The 25,872-nt window shown below is 44.0% G+C and overlaps 1 protein-coding gene across 6 annotated transcripts in view; it reads right to left on the reverse strand.

The window, feature by feature from the left end:
* The window catches only part of LOC115156094 (formin-like protein 2), a 92,256-nt gene extending 76,583 nt beyond the window's left edge, over positions 1-15,673 (reverse strand). For 5 of the 6 annotated variants that reach the window (XM_029703391.1, XM_029703389.1, XM_029703387.1 and 2 more), the window contains exon 1: positions 15,075-15,673. In XM_029703391.1, coding sequence (XP_029559251.1) covers positions 15,075-15,188 — 114 coding nt within the window. In that variant the 5' untranslated portion in view covers positions 15,189-15,673. The remainder of the gene's footprint in view (positions 1-15,074) is intronic. The other variant, XM_029703386.1, reaches the window with a different exon arrangement.
* Positions 15,674-25,872: the final 10,199 nt, after the last annotated feature.

The following is a 25,872-nucleotide window of genomic DNA, read 5'->3' on the forward strand; positions in this document are numbered from 1 at the left end:
TGTCTAATTTTGTGCTGTTTCAAACAGCTGTCACCTTGGGCTGTGCACAGAACCACTCCATGAGGCAGCTCACTCCAGAGGCAGAGTGCCAACAGTGACTCTTCTCTCCTATTGTTGTGGGACTGTTGTTGTGCCAGTAGGGCTGCTGCGCTGGGCCATACTGAGGACTGGCTGTAACTGGCTGCGCTCAACATAAAGGAGCGAAGCTGGACCATGTCTAACTTGCCTCACCCTACACCTGCTCATTACGCTAGGGTAGACTAACAGCTAAGAAATTACCAATACAAAAAACTGCATGGATGGTAGTGAAGGAACATACAGTGCATTCGGAAAGTATTAAGACCACTATCTGTTCCCACATTTTGTTACGTTACAGCCTTATTCTAAAATGTATTAAATTGTTTATTTTCCTTAACAATCTACACACAATACCCCATAATGACAAAGCAAAAACAGTTGTTTAAAAATGTTTGCAAAAAAACAACTGAAATGTGCCATTTACATAAGTATTCAGACCCTTTACTCAGTACTTTGTTGAAGCACCTTTGGCAGCGATTACAGCCTTGAGTCTTCTTGGGTATGACGCTACAAGCTTGGCACACCTGTATTTGGGGAGTTTCTCCCCAAATTCTTCTCTGCAGATCCTCTCATGCTCTGTCAGGTTGGATGGAGAGCGTTGCTGCACAGATATTTTCAGGTCTCTCCAGAGATGTTTGATCGAGTTCAAGTCCGGGCTCTGGTTGGGCCACTCAAGGACATTCATAGACTTGTCCCAAAGCCACTCCTGCGTTGTTTTGGCTGTGTGCTTAGGATCGTTGTCTTGTTGGAAGGTGAACCTTCGCGTCCTGAGTGCTCTGGAGCAGGTTTTCATCAAGAATCTCTCTGTACTTTGCGCCGTTCATCTTCTCTTGATCCTGACTAGTCTCCCAGTCCCTGCCACTGAAAAACATCCCTACAGCATGATGCTGCTACCACCATGCTTCACCGTAGGGATGGTGCCAGGTTTCCTCCGGACGTGACGCTTGACATTCAGGCCAAAGAGTTTCATCAGACTAAAGAATCTTATTTCTCATGGTCTGAGAGTCCTTTAGGTGCCTTTTGGCAAACTCCAAGCGGGCTGTGCCTTTTACTGAGGAGTGGCATCCGTCTGGCCACTCTACCATAAAGGCCTAAATGGTGGAGCGCTACAGAGGTTCTCCCATCTCCACAGAGGAACTCTTTTTGCAAACACTTCTAAAAATCTGTTTTCTCTTTGTCATGATGGGGTATTATCTGTAGATTGATGAGGGAAAACATTAATTTAATCAATTTCAGAATAAGGCTGCAACATAACAAAATGTGGAAAAAGTGAACGTGTAGTGAAAGTTGTAAGCTATGTTTGTGTAATGATGAATGTTCAATGACATCCTGGCATTGTGCAGATCTGTTCCATTTTTAACAGGGTTAGACTAGGCTATATATGCCCTTAAACTTGTGTACTACCGAGTGAAGGATGCCAAGCCTGAATCCTGTTAAAATAGCTCTGTAATCATACTAGCGCATAGCCTAGCCTTCTGCTCAGTAGAGACCTCAAGTCAAAAACTACTTGGCAGTACTGGTTAGGCCTAGAAGTTGTATGAGTGATTAGAAGAATGTATAACTGATTGAATTTACATCCATTTAAACTCCTTTCAATAGGCCTAGGCTACATGTTGTCTAACTTGGACCATGTCACTCATGCCTAGTTACACAGTAACCCTCTAACATCCCTACAACCCACACAACAGCACTGTGGAAAATTTGCTCTCGCGAGCATCGACTGAAGAACTTACAATCACGCCTGACAAGGCTATTGAAATCAGTGTCTCGCTGGAAGCCCTGCTTTTCACAGGTGATAACACTGAGGATCGGATTCATTCCTTCAATTCAGTACTGCACTTCACCGAGCCCAGAACCGGGCAGAGCTAGGCCAAGCAGGTGTTGTACCGTGATTCCTTCCTCCAGGGAACAGTAGTTATAGTCATAACGTTACGTTCCCTTTCAGCAGGTACTCTCAGCACAACACTCCATTAAGGGGAACTACAATCCAGCCCAAAGCTGACCCCAACGGATACCAAATTAAACGGCCCATGGCAGACGACCCAGACCTCCAACCCGCAAGATGCGGTAGTCTTGGTATTTCGCAAACTGCCCACTGCCTAATGACCCTCTCCTATCCCAGCTGCAAGCACACTGTGGGCCACACTGAGAGCAGTGACATCAAGCGATAAAACCTCACAACAGTGTATGGCGATGCCCAACTCGCCATCGCACAAATATCCTCTACAGTCAACCCTTTAAACCAGAGGTGTCAAACATAAGGTATAAATATGTACATTTTTGTTTCGTTTTTTCCTCAGGGGAAAAAAAGGTCTTAATCGACATTGAAATGACTAAAACTAAATCAAAACTGTGTAGAAATTATAAGGAGCCTATATTTATAGTCTCTTCCCTCTGTCCCGCTCGCTAGCAGTCATCGAAATGAAAGCTAGACAGTCAGAGAGCATTTACAATTATAAAAGCAATGGATATAGGACTATTTTAACCCAAATCATATAAAAAACTGATTAAACAACATCTCACAGCACAACGCGGACTGTGAAGAGCCACACCCATACACCCACACACACTCAAACACACTCACTCTACACACACATTGTAATGTTGTGGATTTTATATTGTAAATTTGTAAGAGTTACACTGAGTGTACAAAATATTAGGAACACCTTCCTAATATTGAGTTGCACACCCTTTTGCCCTCAGAACAGCCTCAGATTGTCGTGCATGGACTATAAGGTGTCAAAAGCGTTCCACAGGGATGCTGGCCCATGTCGACTCCAATGCTTCCCACAGTTGTGTCAAGTTGGCTGGATGTCCTTTGAGCGGTGGACCATTCCTGATACACACAGGAAACTGTTGAGCGTGAAAAACCCAGCAGTGTTGCAGTTCTTGACACACTCAAACCGGTGCACCTGGCACCTACTTCCATACCCCGTTCAAAAGGAACTTCAATGTTTTACCTGTCCCATTCACCCTTTGAATGGCACACATACACAATCCATGTCTCAATTGTCTCAAGGGCGGCAGGGTAGCCTAGTGGTTAGAGTGTTGGGCTAGTAACCGAAAGGTTGCGAGTTCGAATCCCCGAGCTGACAAGGTACAAATCTGTCGTTCTGCCCCTGAACAAGGCACTGTTCCTAGGCCGTCATTGAAAATAAGAATTTGATCTTAACTGACTTGCCTAGTTAAATAAAGGTTTTTTAAAAAAGGCTTAATAACCCCTCTTAAACATGTCTCCTCCCCTTCAACTACACAGATTTAACAGGTGACATCAATAAGGGGTCATAGTATTCACCTGGTCAGTCTGTCATGGAAAGAGCAGGTAGTACTAATGTTTGTACACTAACTGCATAATGTAGTAATGTCTTATATATTGTTTATTTTTGATGTAGGCTGTTGTGATGTAATTGTTTTAATCCTGTTTGGACCCCAGGAAGAGTAGCTGCTGCGTTGGTAGCAGCTAATGGGGTTCCTAATAAATACTAAGGTGCGATACATCCTCAAATCTAATTCCAACCCAGAAATAAAATGTGCTGAGACAAAGACCAACAGCTCCTTTTGGGGTCTACTATGAACCTCGGAGACTGTGTGGGACACCAGCATGTGTTCAGCACTGCTTGCGCCCTCGACTCGCTACCACCGTTACCACACTCCCTGCGCGCCCGAGGCAACAAGTCCCTGCACCTATGGAGCGAGCCAACGCCAGGAGAGAGAGGGACAGAGTCCCTCCTTGTCGTCAGAGCCTGGGTCCGTAGGCATGAAGGGAATACCCGAAGAACTCAATTTAGGTGGTGAGATGCATCCAGGCGACTGGCTAACACTCAACGCTGGAACGCACGTATTAGAAATAGACCCCGGGGAAAACCAGAACTAAGTGCGTTGAGACGGAGGAAGACCGAGCATCGTGAGGTCATACCTCATAGACTGTGTGTGGGGAAACAGCAAGGTTGAACTCAGCATTCCTTGTTCCGTCCACAACTCCGTAATCGACATTAAATCGCCTAGAAAGTCCATAACCTGCATCACCAGACCCCATAGGGACTAGCACGCACATGCCTGGCTTGGCGATGAAATCCCAGATGAAAACCCAGTAAAAAAATATATATATTTGGGAAGGGGCACTTATGGGCAGAAAGCGAGTTATCCCTTCTTCCCATTCAAGGTGACAAAGTGTCTGGGTATGGAGGGTAGAAGTAAACGTGGAGGAGGAACCAGCAATTCCACCGTTGGGAGGGCAGGAATAGCTAGTAGCACGCTTTGCAGCATTTCACTATAGCCTAGTCTCAAAAGTCTCGTAGGACTGGACCCTTCGTCAACCAATTCTGGAAAGAGATGCAAGCGGTGCTTGACCGAGGCAGGCACAGGTGGCAGGGAGTCCCCACCGAACCTGGTCGACTTCTCCCTTCGAGAGTAGTCTCCTGCAACCGGTGACAATACACACACGACCAGGTTGAGCAAAGGCAGCATCCGCATGCATCAAGCTCAGGCAAAAACAAGACATCTGATCCGACCAAAGCCCCAGCTCCCATCCCCGCCTCCCGCAACTCAGCCGAGGTACAGGCATCCGGGAGAGGAAAGTCACTATCAGAAACTCAAAGCTTCCTCAAGAAGGCTACACATTTATCCAGAGACTTTGCACGCAGTCAGTGGCAATGCGCACCCAGACTGGTTCGAGTGAGGGCAGCCTGATCGTGCGCCAAGCCGAGACAAACAAGACAACAATGGTGAGTATCTTTTAGTGCTGTAGAATAGCTGCATGACTGGGGGCATGGTCGCAAACCCGTGCCTGGATGTCAGTCTTCGTCGTGTCAAGTTGCCATCTAGCTCATTGCTATAGCCAGGCTAAGCAACTCGAAGAATACTATACTGAACAGAAATTAGGCCCTAATCTACGGATGTCACATGACTGGGCAGGGGCGCACTGGGGAGCCAGGTCCAGCCAATCAAAATGAGTTTTTCCCCACAAAAGGGCTTTATTACAGACAGAAATCCTCCTCAGTTCCATCAGCTGTCCAGGGGTGGCTGGTCTCAGACGATCCCGCAGGTGAAGAAGCCAGATGTGGAGGTCCTGGGCTGGCGTGGTTACACATGGTCAACAGTTGTGAGGCCGGTTGGGCATACTACCAAATTCTCTAAAACGATGTTGAAGGTGGTTTATGGTAGAGAAATTAACATTCAATTCCCTAGCAACAGCTCTGGTGAACATTCCAAGTCAGCATGCCAATTGCACGTTCCCTCAAAACTTGAGACGTCTGTGGCATTGTGTTGTGTGACAAAACTGCACATTTTAGAGTGTCCTTTTAATTCCCCTAGCACAAGGTTCACCTGTATAATCATGCTGTTTAATCAGCTTCTTGATATGCCACACCTGTCAGCAAAGGAGAAATACTCACTAACAGTTGCGTTTATATTTTTGTTCAGTATAATTGGTTTGTAGGAGGGAAACAACAAAAACAAAATACAAACTCTAGCACACAAGTTCGACAGTCTTGATTTCCAATGTTTGTTTCAAGATAGCAGCGTGAATCGTTCTGCTCAGCTCGATGTGAAGACCTGAAGAATTTAAGAAATTAATCCGAGCCTCAGTGTTATCACCTGTGGAAGGCGGGGCTTCCAGCGAGGCTTGGGTTTCATTGGCCTTGTCAGGCGTGATCGTATGTTCTTCAGTCGAGCTTGCGAGAGTGCGACTCCCTATTGTGAGGTGTTGTACCAAAAGTACCGACTGAAAGGGAACCCAAACGGTTTCGACCTGGCGCTCCTTGCACACAACCAAAAGGCTGGTTCCCACACAACCAGCCGATTCTATGCCAGCAGAGGGAGCGAGGCCGAAGCCTTCAAGCTCTGCTGCCTGCCTGCAGCGTATGCTTTAAAAAGCCCATCGCACACCACGGCAGCCTAATACTTGTGATGGGTTGGACTGGCCAATGTGGTGCTGGCTAGATCACTAGGCCTACTACTTCTCACCATTAACAGTTTAGTGTTCCGCTCTGCGACGGCTAATCAGTCTGGGAGCATCCTGGAGTTCCGACACCATGTCAACTGTTGCCTCACAATCAACCCCCTTGAACGACCCAGCAGAAGCAGCCCAGGTCAGGAGCATCCCCAGACTTAGCACTATGGGACGGAGCTGGCCCCTGGACCCAGGGAGGGGGCGGCCACTAGCCTAGCTGCCTGCCGTTCTAGCGTTAGTGCCAGGCTCTGCGGCACAGAGAATAGCCATTTATTCGACTCTTTTAATGGCTACTGGCTATTCATGTATTTTTCCTTTACCGCTGTTTACATTTCTTTTCTCAAAAGATACAGGCCTACTGAGTGGGCAAGGAGAAAGGTACTTTAAAATGGCAAATATGCCAGAGACGAGCTGACAATTATTCAAACTGTGGCCCATTTACCAAAATGTAAAAAAAACGGTCCTTTGGCTTCCTTTAAACAAAAAAGTTTACATATACAAACTTCTCTGCCTCCCTCACAAGCCTGTGTACACAGCAAAGCATAAATTAAGATCCATCACTGCTTTAACATGGTGAACAGCGAGATTAACAACATTCTGTTACCAAACTTTGCATCTGCACAGTTCTTCCAGTAAATGTGTTTTTGTAAAATGTTCAGTGTAAATTGTTCAAATTAGTCCTTGTGAATAGAATTTTAAGTCAAAAATGGTGTCCTTTACCGTGGAATTGCCCTTTAGAAAACAGGAAAACACCTCTAGTCTAGTGCAACCCATCTCTTTGATTATTTCCCATGTTGAAACAGCCAACACTAATGTCACGGGTGCTATGGAAACCACACGAGAGCTTATAGACTTGCTCCTGAGCGAAAGCGACTACTAGCCTAAATGCCAAACTCACTTAGACCTACTGTTCTCCGCCTCTGTGTTCGATGAAAAATGGAAACGTCCACATTTTTGATGAAAACAGAGCCTTAGTGTGTAATGAGCCGTTTTCATCACGCTTACAATAACAGAGGGGCTAGACAGTGATCAATGGAGGGACTTTCAGTATGACGGTTCACTACACAACGCAAGAAACGACAGAAATGTAAGCAACTACAGCAAGGGACAGAGTGTTGACACCTACAGTTAAGAACAAATGAAAGCAGCGCAATTGAAGTTGATTTCACCAATGCAAGAACATCAGGCTGTAATTTTATAAAGTAGATAACGCAACTGTTGACTCATTTTATATTTGCTTGTTTGTCCTATTGGGTTCAAAGGCCTTGTGTTTGACACCTGTAGTAGCCTATTATGACTGACTTGTGATCTTCGCCCTGGCTAGTTTGATTGTATTGACATTTATTTTTGTATTTATTTAACCTTTATTTCACTAGGCAAGTCAGTTAAGAACAAATTCTTATTTACAATGACGGCCTACCCTTCATTGTAAATAAGCATGACAGCTAGAATACATTGAGTATGATTAAAACTGTGAGCGTTTGTAAAATTATTGTCATAGGCCTTATTCACATGAAAATATATTTTTTTTTACTGCGACAAAGTATTACCTACAAAGAACGAGTTAGGCTACCTGGAAAAAACAGCCCTTCGAGCAAAAACGTGTTAATGGAAATGAAATGACAGTCCTGCTACTTAATCAAATCTACGTAGAAGATTACAAGTCTGTATCATAGCCTAAGCTTATAATGGAAGTAGGGCTGGCACAATGATTGTATAACCATCAACTATGGACAATAACCGTGAAAAAGTTATTTTGCTTCATAATCGTCTTAATGCATTCATTTAAGAAGAAAGGGGATTCAACTTTATATTCAATTACATATACACTACATTACCAAAAGTATGTTGACACCTGCTCTTCGAACATCTCATTCCATGATCTTGGGCATTAATATGGAGTTGGTCCCCTCTTTGCTGCTATAACAGCCTCCATCCACTTCTGGGAAGGCTTTCCACTATATGTTGGAACATTGCTGCAGGGACGTGCTTCCATTCAGCCACAAGAGCATTAGTGATGTTGGGCACTGATGTTGAGCGATTAGGTCTGGCTCACAGCCGGCGTTCCAATTCTTCCCAAATGTGTTCAGTGGGGTTGAGGTTAGGGCTCTGTGCAGGCCAGTCAAGTTCTTCCACACGGATCTCGAAAAACCATTTCTGTATTAACCTCGCTTTGTGCACGGGGGGCATTGTCATGCTGAAACAGGAAAGGGCCTTCCCCAAACTGTTGCCACAAAGTTGGATGCACAGAATGGTCTAGAAAGTCATTGTATGCTGTACCGTTAAGATTTCCCTTCACTGGAACTAAAGGGCCTAGCCCAAACCATGAAAAACAGCCCCAGATCATTATTCCTCTTCCACCAAACTTTACAGATGGTTTTATGCATTCGGGCAGGTAGCGTTCTCCTGGCATCCGCCAAACCCAGATTAATCCGTTGGACTGCCAGATGATGATGCGTGGTTCATCACTCCAGTGAACGCGTTTCCGCTGCTACAGAGTCTAATGGCGGCAAGTTTTACACCACTCCAGCCAACACTTGTCATTGCGCATGGTGATCTTAGGCTTGTGTGCGGCTGCTCAGCCATGGAAACCCATTTCATGAAGCTCCCGCGAACAGTTATTGTGCTGTCTTTGCTTCGAGAGGCAGTTTGGAACTCGGTAGTGAGTGTTGCAACCGAGGACAGACTATTCAGCACTCGGTGGTAACGTTCTGTGAACTTGTGTGGCCTACCACTTCGCGGCTGAGCCTACCACTTCGTGGCTGAGCCATAGACGTTTCCACTTCACAATAACAGCACTTACAGTTGACCGGGGCAGCTTTAGCAGGGCAGAAATTTGACAAACTGACTTGTTGGAAAGGTGGCATCCTATGACGGTGCCACGTTGAAAGTCACTGTGCGCTTCAGTAAGGCCATTCTACTGCCAATGTTTGTCTATGGAGATCGCATGGCTGTGTGCTCGATTTTATACACCTGTCAGCAACGGGTGTGGCTGAAATAGCCGAATCCACTAATTTGAAGGGGTATCCACATACTTTTGTATATATAGCGTAGTTTACACAATAGAAGTTGACTCTTTTTTTTACATGAAGTGGGTAATGTTAGTAATCTTTTTAAGAGGAGAACAGCACAGTAAAGAGAAGCTTCATTTTCAAAAGTTATAAGCGGTTAAAACCATACGTTTTTTAGACAGGGGTATCACCAAAGCTGTGTTGTATTCATTAGGTATGCTGCAGCTAATTTTCAAAGATGCATTATGATGCACTACAAGTTTAAAAAAATAATGACAAAAAATTAACAATTATGACAAAAACGGGCCATTTGCATGACAATTCATCGTTACCAAAAATGTCATAATCGTAACACCCCTAAATGGGAGTTCACATTATACTATTTTCTCTCCATGGTCAAGGTCGCATCTGAAATACTTTGCCTTATCTTGGCAGAGGCCTTACATTCAAATGATGTCTAGTTTAAATATCAGCCATAGCTCTAGGGATTATTTGAGTCCCCTACAGCAGCTGTATCAATGGAAGCCAATTTGCTTTGTAAGGGGAAACAGTTAGGCTTAGTAGAATCAGCCTGGAGCAAACGTTGACTTTTACAGGCAAAGGCTACCTGAAGCGCACTAACTCTGTTCTCAATGTCTATTCTTATGATTACAGTACAAGTACATATAAATTCCACTATTCCACCTGCGTAATAACAACCAAATCCCCCTTTCTATGTAATTACAAAGCAATTAGTCTATTTATAAGCCTACGTAACAACATGTTACAATGTTGTTACTATGGTAATTACAGCGTTACGACACAGTCAATTCGGACCTCAAACAGAATAAAGCTGTAATGAGGTGCATCACATAGCCTACAAAAAGCACAGCTGTCTGCTGATCATGGACATAGAGTTGTTTTGGGTTGAACATTACAGGGTCTGTGGAGAAGTCAATGCTTTCATTTAGTCAAATCCCTCCCAACCTTGTTAAATCCACCTGGTTTCTTAATGTAGGAGCTGGCGGGGCCTTCGCAGCTACCCAGCTACCCTCTAGATCAGTGGTCGCCAACCTTTTCTGAGTCAAGATCACCAGTCAAAAAGCAACATGACTTAGAAAATGTAACTAACCTATTCAAAACTGTTCTGTAGGAATGAGGTTTGTGCAGCAGGCCTAATACATTATCACAGCATATTGGCTGTGTGCTTGGCCTGCCAATATTGTTCTTCTCATATTTCAAAACTCGAGCTTTGATGATAAAATAGATCAGTTCGTGTAGCACTTGCGAGGCACAGCTGAGCATAAATTGAAATAATTAGCTTTTTTGTTTTACTGGACTGATGGTACCTGCATCTGATGGTCATGGTGCTTTCAAGGCAACTGGGAATTCAGAAAATTAACAAGGTCCAATCATGATGTTCGTGATCTTCAGATCAGAGCTCTAGAAAGATGCCCGAGTTTCCGACTTGGAATTCCGAGTTGGATGACCGTTTCTTTCCGAGTTCCCAGTAGTCTTGAACGCACTGAAGTCGGAAGTCAGAGATTTCTGAGTTCCCAGTAGTCTTGAACACACTGAAGTCGGAAGTCAGAGATTTCCAAGTTCCCAGTTGTTTTGAACGGCCCCTGCTCTCTCCTTTTCTACGGTGAGACTTTCCAGAGAGAGGGGACACAGTCTTCCACCTGATGGCGAAACTCAAGTCGCGCCGCATATGCCTCATGCACAAATTCATGTTGTTCCTATGACACCTACATGAGAATGCTATTAATTTACTACAGCTCAGCGTTCAACACCATAGTACCCTCAAAGCTCATCACTAAGCTAAGGATCCTGGGACTAAACACCTCCCTCTACAACTGGATTGTGGACTTCCTGACGGCCCGCCCCCAGGTGGTGAAGGTAGGTAGCAACACATCTGCCACGCTGATCCATAACACTGGAGCCCCTCAGGGGTGTGTGCTCAGTCCGCTCCTGTACTCCCTGTTCACCCACAACTGCATGGCCAGGCACGACTCCAACACCATCATTAAGTTTGCAGACGACACAACAGTGGTAGGCCTGATCACGGACAACAACGAGTCAGCCTATAGGGAGGAGGTCAGAGACCTGGCCGGGTGGTGCCAGAATAACAACCTATCCCTCAACGTAGCCAAGACTAAGGAGATGATTGTGGACTACAGGAAAAGGAGGACCGAGCACACCCCCATTCTCACCGACGGGCTGTAGTAGAGCAGGTTGAGAGCTTCAAATTCCTTGGTGTCCACATCACTGACAAACTAACATGGTCCAAACACACCAAGACAGTCGTGAAGAGGGCACGACAAAGCCTATTCCCCCTCAGGAAACTGAAAAGATTTGGCATGTGTCCTCAGATCCTCAAAAGGTTCTACAGCTGCAACATTGAGAGCATCCTGACTGGTTGCATCACTGCCTGGTACGGCAACTGCTCGGCCTCCGACCACAAGGCACTACAGAGGGTAGTGCGTACGCCCCAGTACATCACTGGGGCTAAGCTGCCTGCAATCCAGGACCTCTACACCAGGCAGTGTCAGAGCAAAGCCCTAAAAATTGTCAAAGACCCCAGCCACCCCAGTCATAGACTGTTCTCTCTACTACCGCATGGCAAGCGGTACCGGAGTGCCAAGTCTAGGACAAAAAGGCTTCTCAATAGTTTTTACCCCCAAGCCATAAGACTCCTCAACAGGAAGCCCAACCCCTCTTTTTACAGTGCTGCTACTCTCTGTTTATCATATATGCATAGTCACTTTAACTATACATTTATGTACATACTACCTCAATTAGCTCAACCAACCAGTGCTCCTGCACATTGGCTAACCTGGCTATCTGCATTGTGTCCCGCCACCCACCACCCCCTTTTTTACACTACTGCTACTCTCTGTTCATCATATATGCATAGTCACTTTAACCATATCTACATACTACCTCAATCAGCCTGACTAGCTGGTGCCTGTATACAGCCTCGCTACTGTATATAGCCTCGCTACTGTATACAGCCTTGCTACTGTATATAGCCTTATTTTTCACTGTCTTTTTACTGTTGTTTTTACTTTTTTACTTACCTATTGTTCACTTAATACCTTCTTTTTTTGAAATTGCACTGTTGGTTAGAGCCTGCAAGTAAGCATTTCACTGTTGTATTCGATGCACGTGACAAATAAACGTTGATTTGATTTGACATTTTCCTCAATATTTTCCTCAATATTAAAATAGACACGTCGAGCTGCTAATAATACAAACGCAGGCCTATTAATACACTTGGCTACTCATTCATTTCAGCTGCAGCGTGAGTGGGAGTAGGGAGAAGTGCATTTTATGGCTTATAAAAGTGTTGAATACAAAGTGTTGACAGTGCTGAGTAAGAACTTAAACATGAACTCACTCATATAAACAGCATCTCTTTGCTGTATTCGTTGACAGTTCTCTCTAGTCATGGTTTTAAACGTTATGAAACGTCAAGTAGGCTAGTATAAAACGTTGCTGTGGCCAGGGTCGTGGAAGCTGTAGGCACGGTGATTTCAGCTATGCGATTAGACAGCGCAGTAGGCACACTTCATTTGGCCACGGCTCTCCCAGTTCGCCAGGTAGGCGGAGTTTTTCTTTTAGACAAATAAAATGGTTAAAAATGGGACCACTTTGCCTACCTGGGCTTCTGAATCAAGTGCACCTACCTCCAACAGCGCAACAAAAATGAAAAAGAGAGCACAAACCTTTACCGTTGGGTTTTCTACAGAAATGTTTGGTGATCGACTAGGAATGCCTCGAAGATCGACCATGGTGACCACTGCTCTAGATCCCTAAGGATCTGATTAAGAGGGATGTAAACATGTTGTAATTAAAATCACCTCTACGGCTAAAAAGAACCATTTGGAAAAGGAACTTTAAGGCAAAAGCTATTTCAAATTCTCTAAATGTAGGACTAATATACCCGGACAATATAGCGTCGCAGTTTGAAAGGGATATTTTCTCAAATAATTTCATTACACACAGGCCATCCTGTTTATTATAGAAATAGACTGTTTTACATAGGCCCGATCTATGGAGGGGAGCCACCAGCCAACGGGCATGGCTGACATGCAACAGGGTTTAAATAGCATTGAATATAGCTAAGTGCTGTGATTAAGACGCTAAACTCGCCTAATGTCGCACGGTTCGCGTTCCTGCCAAGAGTAAAGACATCCTACAGGCAGAGGGAGGGAGTTCTGCTGACATGCCAACCATGCTGAAGAACATTCTAGCTGGAACTCCCTCAATGTCACATCCATCCCTCTTCGGTGAGCGTCAGTCCCAGCACTGATTACTCCTGGTGCAACCAGACCCACTCTGTTGTTTAAGCCAGTGCTTAGGGATTCAGCTTGTAGCATTTACTAATAGGATCCATTTCCAACGTGACTCATTAGTCCATCAGTGATCTACACCTTTACGGAGGGAAAATAAATATGGGTAATGAGCACGCTGGGAAAAGCCAACAGACCATTAACAGTTACAATGAACTCAATGGTACAGTAGCCTCAGAGTAGCGCCTTAAGGCAGTTCAATTCTGTTCCTCTGTCCTACTTTGTTCGGCCTGTTAGTTGAAAAGCAGCCTAGGTATTCGAGCCAGGCAGATCATGAGAAGCGGCCAGGTGATCCTAAAAGCAGACCGGATTAGGCAGTGTGACGTCAACCCCAGTCCCCGTCCCAAACGACACCCTTTTCCATATAAAGTCCACTACCTATGGGCTCTGGTCAAACCCTGTCTCTGTCCCAAACGACACCCTTTTCCATATAAAGTCCACTACCTATGGGCTCTGGTCAAGTGAATACTGAGCCATTTGGGATGCAACCCATCTCTAGACAGAAGTCTGCTCCCTGCCTCCCTCTCCTCCAACACAGAATGGGATTCATCTGGCCAGGACACGCAGCAATTACGCCCCAACTAGAACACTTTGACACGCATTAGTTACTCCCACGGGAAGGAGAAGAAGAAAAAAAAACTTGCTCCATTAGGTAATAACAGGCAAAATGGCTTGGGCCAGCAGTCAGTAAACAGAGTAACAGACTATATACCCCGAGGCAGAGAAAAAGGGGGAAACACAGAATAAAACATGTAACAGTTATTTCCTCTTTTAACCGTTCCTTCTGACTAGTACGGTTGCAGGTTCGCTGAAGTCACATGGCACTGCATAACCTTCTTAGTAGGTCTGTGTTAGACTAAGTGTGTTGCGGGCGCCCAGGTCCCACAACAGAGCCGTCTACCCTCCGTTTAGGTCTGACTACAATAATGCCTGACCAACATTTACACAACCTCACAGAAAATGGAGAGGAACGGAGCAGAATGAAATAAAGTAGCCGACTTGCTCGTGTTGTCTTTGACAGCTGTGCAGGTGGTTCTTTGAGTAAACACAGGTGGCTGCACATCACATTTACAGAAGCATGCTGAACAAACATTCTCTAACTCAACACTGTGAATGTCACACCCAGAAAGGCATTTTCGAATTTGCAAGACTACCCTTTGGTCCACGTAGAGAGCCACGGGGCAAACAGCTAACTACTCAAATGTCTTGAGGTTATATTGACATTCTGATCGTTATTAAGGGAGCAAACTTGCTGAGTTCAGTTGCCATTCATCGGCTACTTGTATAACTTCACCCACTAAAATAAAAGGAAATATATAAACTATTAGACTCTTTGAATTTTGTCCATGTAGTTCTCTACAGAACAACTAAATGTGATTGTGTCGCAGGTCAGATCCACGGAAAAACATGTCAAGAAAAGAAAAATATGAAAACAAAAACATAGTGACTTCCATACTTATCAGCAAGCTTAACACTAACCTAACATGGCATGCGTAAAAAGACTAAAAACACAAACTTGTATATTTGTGAAATGTCCCCTCGAAGTCGAACTCAATCAACACAAAAGATGCTTGAGTTGGGAGAAGGCTGCGCTAGGTGCTGTTAGCGGTTGTGCGGTGCCAGCGCAAATGAGGCATGGCGCAAGACAAAGAATGGGACACTTATCAGCCAGTGTTCGATAAGAAAGTATAGTGAACATACCAAAACGATCGCGAATCTCTCCTCCAATTCACCTGGCTCCGGCATGGGCAGTTTCAAAGGCATGTTATGTCCCCTGAAATCAGTTTGTTGGTCCATACTCCCTGCGTTCCCCATGTTTCTGATTTATTTTAGCTGGATCACAACTATCGTCCACACCTTCCTCCTCGACTTCAGAAATCGCAGAAAGTCTACGACAAACAAACCCAAAATATCTGCACCAATGCTTGTTGTTTGCTAATTTTCCCGTTTTATCCCAGCCTCACCGCTTCAACGTGAAACACACGTGAGGAAATGTCCACATGGTTCCAATGAGTCGAGTCCTCGTGAAGCATTATGGAATATGGGACTTGCTGGAAACTTGACTCGGAGCAACAACCGCGCAATCTCTAGAACCAAAGAAAACTCCTATCCATATCTTGCACAATTTCTGCTCCACTCCCAGTTAGATGTAATGACGATGTGCATGATTCAGGTTTAGCAATCCCCGTATGTGTAGCTAGCTAAATCTCCCCAGTGATGACCAACTAATACAGTAAAGAGTCCTGTCGACTCTACACACCACAGCGCATTCACAATTACATCTCTACACGTTGGAGCAATGAGCTCTTTCAGACAAGCCTACTACTTGGGCGTGCCATAAACCGTACGATGTTTTGTATGATTGCATGCTGGTATATGCAGTCTACTCGTGGTGTATAACATGTGCATAACAACCTTATTTACTTAGTCCACAACCTTTATTACAATCTTAGTCCAGTATTTAAATCCCATATCCCCAAGAATTAGGAAAGGCCTAATTAGAAGTGCACTCTGAAAGTATTCAAATCAAAATCAAATCAAAATCAAATCAAATCAAATTTATTTATATAGCCCTTCGTACATCAGCTGAAATCTCAAAGTGCTGTACAGAAACCCAGCCTAAAACCCCAAACAGCAAGCAATGCATGTGAAAGAAGCACGGTGGCTGGGAAAAACTCCCTAGGAAAAACTCCTGAGAAAGGCCAAAAACCTAGGAAGAAACCTAGAGAGGAACCAGGCTATGAGGGGTGGCCAGTCCTCTTCTGGCTGTGCCGGGTGGATATTATAACAGAACATGGTCAAGATGTTAAAATGTTCGTAAATGACCAGCATGGTCAAATAATAATAATCATAGTAGTTGTCGAGGGTGCAACAAGCACGTCCGGTGAACAGGTCAGGGTTCCGTAGCCGCAGGCAGAACAGTTGAAACTGGAGCAGCAGCATGGCCAGGTGGACTGGGGACAGCAAGGAGTCATCATGCCAGGTAGTCCTGAGGCATGGTGCTAGGGCTCAGGTCCTCCGAGAGAAAGAAAGAGAGAAAGAGAGAATTAGAGAGAGCATATTTACATTCACACAGGACACCGGATAAGACAAGAGAATACTCCAGATGTAACAGACTGACCCTAGCCCCCCGACACATAAACTACTGCAGCATAAATACTGGAAGCTGAGACAGGAGGGATCAGAAGACACTGTGGCCCCATCCGATGATACCCCCGGACAGGGCCAAACAGGCAGGATATAACCCCACCCACTATGCCAAGGCACAGCCCCCACACCACTAGAGGGATATCTACAACCACCAACTTACCGTCCGAAGACAAGGCCGAGTATAGCCCACAAAGAACTCCGCCACGGTACAACCCAAGGGGGGGCGCCAACCCAGACAGGAAGACCACGTCAGTGGCTCAACCTACTCAAGTGACGCACCCCTCCCATGGACGGCATGGAAGAACACCAGTAAGTCAGTGACTCAGCCCCTGTAAAAGGGTTAGAGGCAGAGAATCCCAGTGGGAAGAGGGGAACCGACAAGGCAGAGACAGCAAGGGTGGTTCGTTGCTCCAGCCTTTCCGTTCACCTTCACACTCCTGGGCCAGACTATACTTAATCATAGGACCTACTGAAGAGATAAGTCTTCAGTAAAGACTTAAAGGTTGAGACTGAGTCTGCGTCTCTCACATGGGTAGGCAGACCATTCCATAAAAATGGAGCTCTATAGGAGAAAGCCCTACCTCCAGCCGTTTGCTTAGAAATTCTAGGGACAATTAGGAGGCCTGCATCTTGTGACCGTAGCGTACGTGTAGGTATGTACGGCAGGACCAAATCGGAAAGATAGGTAGGAGCAAGCCCATGTAATGCTTTGTAGGTTAGCAGTAAAACCTTAAAATCAGCCCTTGCCTTAACAGGAAGCCAGTGTAGGGAGGCTAGCACTGGAGTAATATGATCAAACTTTTTGGTTCTAGTCAGGATTCTAGCAGCCGTATTTAGCACTAACTGAAGTTTGTTTAGTGCTTTATCCGGGTAGCCGGAAAGTAGAGCATTGCAGTAGTCGAGCCTAGAAGTAACAAAAGCATGGATTAATTTTTCTGCGTCATTTTTGGACAGAAAGTTTCTGATTTTTGCAATGTTACGTAGATGGAAAAAAGCTGTCCTTGAAGCAGTCTTGATATGTTCTTCAAAAGAGAGATCAGGGTCCAGAGTAACGCCGAGGTCCTTCACAGTTTTATTTGAGACGACTGTACAACCATCCAGATTAATTGTCAGATTCAACAGAAGATCTCTTTGTTTCTTGGGACCTAGGACAAGCATCTCTGTTTTGTCTGAGTTTAAAAGTAGAAAATTTGCAGCCATCCACTTCCTTATGTCTGAAAAGACCCCTTGACTTTTTCCACATTTTGTTAAGTTACAGCCTTATTCTAAAATGGATAAAATAAAAATCCTCAGCAGTCTACACACAATACCCCATAATGACAAGGCAAAAACAGGTTTTTAGACATTTTTGCAAATTTACATTAAAAACACCCAGAAATACCTTATTTACATAAATATTCAGACCCTTTGCTTTAAGACTCGAAATTGAGCTCAGGTGCATCCTGTTTCCGTTGATCATCCTTGAGATGATTCTACAACTTGATTGGAGTCCACCTGTGGTAAATTCAATTGATTGGACATGATTTAGAAAGGCACACACCTGTCTATATAAGGTCCCACAGTTGACAGTGCATGTCAGAGCAAAAACCAAGCCATGAGGTCGAAGGAATTGTCCGTAGCGCTCCGAGACAGGGTTGTGTCGAGGCACAGATCTGGGGAAGGGAACCAAAACATTTCTGCAGCATTGAAGGTCGCCAAGAACATGGTGGCCTCCATCATTCTTAAATGGAAGAAGTTTGGAACCACCACCACTCTTCTTAGAGCTGGCCGCCCGGCTAAACTGAGCAATTGGGGGCGAAGGGCCTTGGTCAGGAAGATGACCAAGAAACCGATGGTCACTCTGACAGAGCTCTAGAGTTTCTCTGTGGAGATGGGAGAACCTTCCAGAAGGACAACCATCTCTGCAGCACTCCACCAATCAAGCCTTTATGGTAGAGTGGCCAGATGGAAGCCACTCCTCAGTAAAAGGCACATGACAGCCCACTTGGAGTTTGCCAAAAGGCACCTAAAGACTCTCAGACCATGAGAAACAAGATTCTCTGGTCTGATGAAACCAAGATTTTTCAGCTGCAGGGACTGGGAGACTAGTCAGGATCGAGGCAAAGATGAACGGAGCAAAGTACAGAGAGATCCTTGATGAAAACCTGCTCCAGAGCTCTCAGGACCTCAGACTGGGGTGACAGTTCACCTTTCAACAGGACAACAACCTTAAGCACACAGCCAAGACAAGGCAGGAGTGGCTTCGGAAAAACAAGTCTCTGAATGTCCTTGAGTGGCCCAGTCAGAGCCCGGACTTAAACCTGATCGAACATCGCTGGAGAGACCTGAAAATATCTGTGCAGATCCTCATCCAACCTGACAGAACTTGAGAGGATCTGCTGAGAAGAATGGGAGAAACTCCCCAAATACAGGTGTGCCAAGCTTGTAGTGTCATACCCCAAAAGACTCGAGGCTGTAATCGCTGCCAAAGATTCTTCAACAAAGTACTGAGTAAAGTCTGAATACTTATGTGTGATATTTTCAGGGTTTTTTGCCCCCAAAAAATCTGAAAACCTGTTTTTGATTTGTCATTATGGGGTGCTGTGTGTAGACTTTTTCCAAAGGCACTGTAGATAGAATAACCCAGCTATTCACTAGGCTTGAGAGAGAAAAAAGAGCAAAGAATCTATTAAGCGTTTAGTTTGCAGAAGATATGAGATAATGTATAGCTAACAGGGTGGAGTCCCATCGCTTGTGAGAGAGGATGACATCAGTTTGGGGAGAGGTTCCATGGAAATGAGAGGTTCTCCAGATGCACAACGGTTTTATTGAACAACACAGACTGTATCAACAGGGCGTTATCACGGGGGTCAGCTGTGTTAGCTGGCTACACAAATTGCATCAGGGACATAATGAAGAGTGAGGCTGACCAAAATGCTCCAAATTGTTTTGTTGACGACGTACATGTTCTGACCTTCTCCTCCTCTGTCTCGTTTCTCATCATTCAATTATCGAGCATCGTGTTTAAGCAGGATTTTGACTGGCTTGATTGTCATCCAAATTCACAGTCACTGAGCTCAGTTGACCAAAGTGATATTTGGGGACATGGGCAAAGCATAAAAATATGCTGGATAGATCACTGTCATTCACTAATTTTAGTCAGTTGATGTGAAATGATCCATGTTTGTGAGGAAAAAAGTAGGCCTACATATATGTTTAGCATAAATAGAGTTCTATTTTAAATTCCAATATCTTTTCTAGAATTCCACGTGGAAATGTAAAATATTCAAAGTTAAGATATTATATTCTTTCCCCTTTGATATTCTTCCCCTTTGCAGACATACAACAAAACATCAAATACCGTCTAATACTGGTGGGTATATCTTCATAATATTGTAATTACAATCAAATGTCCTTGTCAGTGGAATCTCCATTGATATTTATTCAACATAATATTATAACCTGAATCACATACAGTAGCTATAATAATAATTGGCCTTTCTTTTTCCCCTCGAAGTCGTAATCCATTGGCTTAGGAGCTCAACAACTGCCCTATTATTCACCACAAAAGACACCACAAATGAAGTAATGAACATACAGAACAGTAGTGCTCAGCAGAGCTATGCCTGTAAAATACACACACAAAACAATTAACAGTCCAACAATAGTAGGGCCTCTCCCAGACGTCTGCAGTGGACAGTAGCTAAGGCTGTGGAGTGAGTGGGATAGACCTGATGCAGCTGATGAGCTAGACACAGGAGATAGTGTGTGTGTGTGTGTGTGTGTGTTTGTGTGTAGATGGAGATGGGAATGGGAGACATTGATTGCCTGGTGTAGGGTGGTGGTGGTAGTTGCAAACAGGCCAGGGCCTCAGCTGGCTGAGAAAGGCAGGGAGATAGTGTCAGTCCACTGGAACTTAAGAGAGAGGGGGGAGAGAGAGAGAGAGAGAGACAGAGAGAGGAGAGAGAGAGAGATGCCCATGTGCCCTCCACAAACAATGATGGAATGAAGGGGGCCTCTGACACCAGGTATGTGATAGAAAGACTATGAAAGAGCAAGTTACCCCGTTGATATAACCCAGTGCACGTGACTAGATACGATGCCGTCATCAGTGTCCGAGCACGAAGGTGGAATACTCTTCCGAACTTTAAAATGTAAACAACACCTTGCGTTGCGCCAGCATTATCTCGTGACAAATAGGCTAAAATGTGTTACTATGACAACTGCTAGGCCAAATACTATAGTAAATGTCTTCGTTTTTTTTATCAATGTTTTGTGTCACAACAAACAATGACATAATAGACTCCTCCAGGGCAGGCTTTTTTGGCCTACTCCACATAGAGAATGGGGGAATATGGTGGTTCAGGGGGAGACACCCCACAGCTGCACAGTGCTGAGAGGCCTACAGAAATCCCCACTAAAGGCACTCCTGAGAGCGCACCACACGGAAATGTAAAATGCCAAACAGATGCCAAAAAATAAAGAGAGCACAATCAAATCTCTGTGTTAGGAATCTCCCAGGGACACCATTTCACAGCTGTTGCTATATTTCTCTACAACGCAGCCAAAGGACGCAGTGTTCTCAAACTCGAGAGCAGGGTTTCTCAAACTCGGTCCTGGGGCCCCCCCTGGGTGCACATTTTGGTTTTTGCACTAGCACTACACAGCTGACACAAATAATCAACTCATCATCAAGCTTTGATTATTTGAATCAGCCGAGTTTGGGAAACACTGCTCTAGAGTGCACACATGAGAGGGAGAAGATGTGACACCAAGAGAACATTGTGGTGGAGCCAACAACAGAGCCAGAGTTTTACAACCCTCCTTAACCCCAACGATGTCTGTTAATCAGTGGGCAAGAGTCTACACATCACCCACACAGGGAGTTCCTTCAGGTCATTCTATAAACATGAAGAAAATGTCACGTCAAAACGTCCATTTTGGTTCAGAGTAGACAGTAGGAGACAGGAAGTTACAGTATTCAGGTCAATTAAGCATCGTGAATGTGGACAGAATATTGGGCTTGTTAAAGATTCGAGCTGCATGAAGGCTTTACCCATAGATTTTCTGAGTGAGGTCCTAAGCTGAGAAAGTAATGTCCCATAGAACGAAGAGGCCCTCTAGTGTATATTAAGTGTATTTCAAGAAGAAGAAAAATGTGATACAATTCCTTTCTTGCTATGTGAATCTAACATTAGAAATACACAAGTAGATGAAAAAAAAGAATAATGGAAACACTTGAGTAAATTAGGGTTCTGGTAAGTATTATGGTGTGGGGTGCCTTGTCCTGACATGGTTTAAGTCCATTCAACCACTTAGAGGGCAAAAACGGCAATAAATACACAGCCATTCTGAGTGATCACATTCAACCTATGGTGAATCATTTCTATCCTGACGGGAGTGGTCTCTTCTTTTTCAGGGCTGGGGCTCACTAATAGTATTTCTGCAGAGTTGTTTGCAATGTTTTAGCTTCTCTCTACTGTAGACACACTGTATCTGCAATGGTTTGTCATTTTTGGCACGCTTGATAAAGATGAGCAAAACAGACTGAATAAAATAAATAATACAAATACTGAGCTATATCGTTTGCAATTTGTTGAAATTACATTACTTAAAACTAATTCTCTGAGCAATTGTAAGAGATTTTGTTGAACAAGTAATACAAAAATGATACAAAAAAGATTGGGGTCAGAATTGGCACTACTCTTTTCAATACTCTAGCCCCCTCCCCTCCACCAAACCCACCACTGACGTGCATGGCCAAAAAGAACATCAGTGGTGGGTTTGGCATTGAAAAACAGAAGCGTATGCAGAAAAGTGCCTCATACCTACAGTAAAATATGGTGGCGGATCGTTGTTAAGGTCAGTGGCATTATGAACTTTACCAGGTACCATTTTAGACAAAAACCTGGATGCATCTGCCAGGAGGCTGACACAAGTGAATCTTCCAGCAAGACAATAACCCCTAACACTAACAAAAAATTATAATAACCTCTAACACTAGTCAAAAATGTAATATAGAAAAATGTAATTACTAACAACAAAAAAATCACGAGTCAGACGTGGGTTTCGGGAAATGTGTGAAGTTTCACATGTAAATCCATCATTTAAAAAAAAATCCCCCATGTGACTTTTTTTCACACCTTTATTTTTCACATGATTATTTTTACCACCCTCAGCGGTCTTTTACCACTTTACACGGTCTCCCATCCAGGGACTGACCGGGACCCACCCTGCTGAGCTTCAGAGGCAAACCAGCAGTGGGATGCAGGGTGCTATCTTGCTGGAATGAATGTGCCAACATTTGCAAATGGAGAAAAGGCAGTGAAGCAAAGGCCAAGGTAGCATAACCAAAGATAGCGAAAATTGCAAAGAGGGAGGCGTTTTATTTACTTGCCTTATCATAAAACATTTTTTTTTTGCGTCCATTTACAATTCATTTGCTCTCGCGTTTAACATGATATAATTTCAATATTTAGCTTTGCTATTAATATCATTATTTTTGTTTGCAATACTAGTAATTTTGTTCTCGACTTCATAAGTTTTGCTTTATATTAAATAGCATAAAAGTAACTCACTCACTATAGAATGGGGTTGCACCATATAATAACACTATTACGCAAGAAAAAAAATGTCCAATGCAGAGCAAATGCATGTAAACACATAGCGCCACAGTTTTGCTAAAAAGCTGTAGGATGGGGCTGGAGAACTAGAACCACTCACAAATCCATAGACTATGCTATGGACGCAAGCACTGACCATCCATGATATCAAAAATATAGTTTTAACCATGTCTTTAAGTTATACAGTGTTTGTTTGCATTTACTTTGTTTACAAACAAATATTGTTATGTAAATGTGGAGTTTAGGTGTGAAACTGCTAATTTGATTTTCACTTTCAGATGTGAGGCTCAAAATCTCCAGAAATAAAGACCTTTCTTCTGAAACTCGTCAGTCTACAGGCTCAAAATCTCCAGAAATAAAGACCTTTCTTCTGAAACTCGTCAGTCTACAGGCTCAAAATGTCCAAAAACAAAGAGCTTTCTTCTGAAACTCGTCAGTCTATTCTTGTTCTGAGAAATGAAGGCTATTCCATTCGAGAAATTGCCAAGAAACTGAAGATCTGGTACAACGCTGTATACTACTCCCTTCATAGAACAGCGCAAACTGTCTCTAACCAGAATAGAAAGAGGAGTGGGAGGCACAACTGAGCAAGAGGACAAGTACATTAGAGTGTCTAGTTTGAGAAACAGACTCCTCACAAGTCCTCAACTGGCAGCTTCATTAAATAGTACCCGCAAAACACCAGTCTCAACATCAACACTGAAGAGGCGACTCCGGGATGCAGGCCTTCTAGGCAGAGTTGCAAAGAAAAAGCCATATCTCAGACTAGCCAATAAAAAGAAACGATTAAGATGGGCAAAAGAACACAGACACTGGACAGAAGAACTCTGCCTAGAAGGCCAGCATCCCAGAGACACAATATTTTGCATCAAGTCCGCCAGGAGTTTGCCCAAATGTGCTGAATTGGCCAATTTATACATTTTCAAGTACATAACTGTAGAGAACATACAAAAATTCTATGGCAATAAAACATTTGAGGTTACACACTCCCAGGAACGTCGTACATGATGGATCGTTAGTTGTCCTTCTGGAAGGTTCTCCCAGGGAAGCTATCTCTGCAGCACTCCACCAATCAGTAAAAAGGCACATGACAGCCCGCTTGGAGTTTGACAAAAAGGCACCTAAAGCACTCTCAGACCATGAGAAATGAGATGCTCTGGTCTGATGAAACCAAGATTGAACTCTTTGACCTGAGGATCACGTCTGTGGAAACCTGCACCATCGCTACAATGAAGCATAATGGTGTCAAAATCATGCTGTGGGGATGTTTTTAGGTGGCAGGGACTGGGAGACTAGTCAGAGCAAAGTACAGAGATCCTTGATGAAAATCTGCTCCAGAGTGCTCAGGACCTTAGTCTGGGACGAAGGTTTACCTTCCAACAGGACAACGACCCTAAGCACACATCTCCACAGAGGAACATTTGAGCTCTGTCAGAGTGACCATCGGGTTCTTGGTCATCTCCCTGACCAAGGCCCTTCTCCGCCGATTGCTCAGTTTGGCCGGGCGGCCAGCTCTAGGAAGAGTCTTGATGGTTCCAAACTTCATTAATTTAAGAACGATGGAAGCCAGTGTTCTTGGGGACCTTCAATGCTGCAGACATTTTTTGGTACCCTTCCCCAGATCTGTGCCTCAACACAATCCTGTCTCGGAGGTCTACAGACAATTCCTTTGACCTCATGGCTTGGTTGTTGCTCTGACATGCACTGTCAACTGTAGGACCTTATATAGACAAGTGTGTGGCTTTCCAAATCATGTCCAATCAATTGAATTTACCACAGGTGGACTCCAATCAATTTATATAAACATTGCAAGGATGATCAATGGAAACAGGATGCACCTGAGCTCAATTTCGAGTCACATAGCAAAGGGTCTGAATACTTATGTAAATCTCTAAAAACCTGTTTTCACTTCGACATTATGGGGTATTGTGTGTAGATTGATGAGGAAAACATTTTATTTAATCAATTTTAGAATAAGGCTGTAACGCAACAAAATGTGGAAAAAGTCAGGGGGTCTGAATACTTTCCGAATGCACTGTATATGGTAGGAAAAACAAATAGTCACTCCAGAAATGTATGAGATTCAGTGTTTATAAACATGTGCTGTAATACTGTAGTTATAGAGCACTTACCGATAAATCCACTGACGCTTTCTCCACTGATGACCGGACATATGTACACTGAACAAAAATATAAATGGAACATGCTGCCAAGCCTTGATAAGGACACAGGTGTTGGCAATCAGGACGATTGGCATTCAGTGATGAGGTGGGCCAGGAGACTCTCGGCCTGACAGTGACCACGTTTACATACACAACACCAATATCCCATTTTCAATCGGCATACTCAAGTTACATATATTTTTGACTCAAATAAACATCCCATTTAGAATAACCTTAAAAAAGCTCCTATCCCAGTTTTGAGAAACCTAAACAAGACACCTGGGATATGCTGATCTTAGACGGGATACTGTGGCATGTAAACATCTTATCCAGCTTACGATTGTTTTTCACGGTCTGCGCAGGCTCAGTTTTGCATAGTTTTCACTTTTGAAGTTCAGATGGTAATGGTTGGAATACTAACTGAAGTCTGGACTCTGACTGTAGGCCTCACATGTAGCCTATTATAATATTAACTCCTGCATAATTAAGTGTTTATTGCAATAAAATGACCAAATGTTAATTTTGTCTCTGGAACAGGATTGGAGAAATTATTGATTTCCTTCATCTTGAGAAAATGTGGGCTTA

This window comes from Salmo trutta, chromosome 20, assembly GCF_901001165.1.
Source record: "Salmo trutta chromosome 20, fSalTru1.1, whole genome shotgun sequence".
Taxonomy (NCBI): Eukaryota; Metazoa; Chordata; class Actinopteri; order Salmoniformes; family Salmonidae; genus Salmo; species Salmo trutta.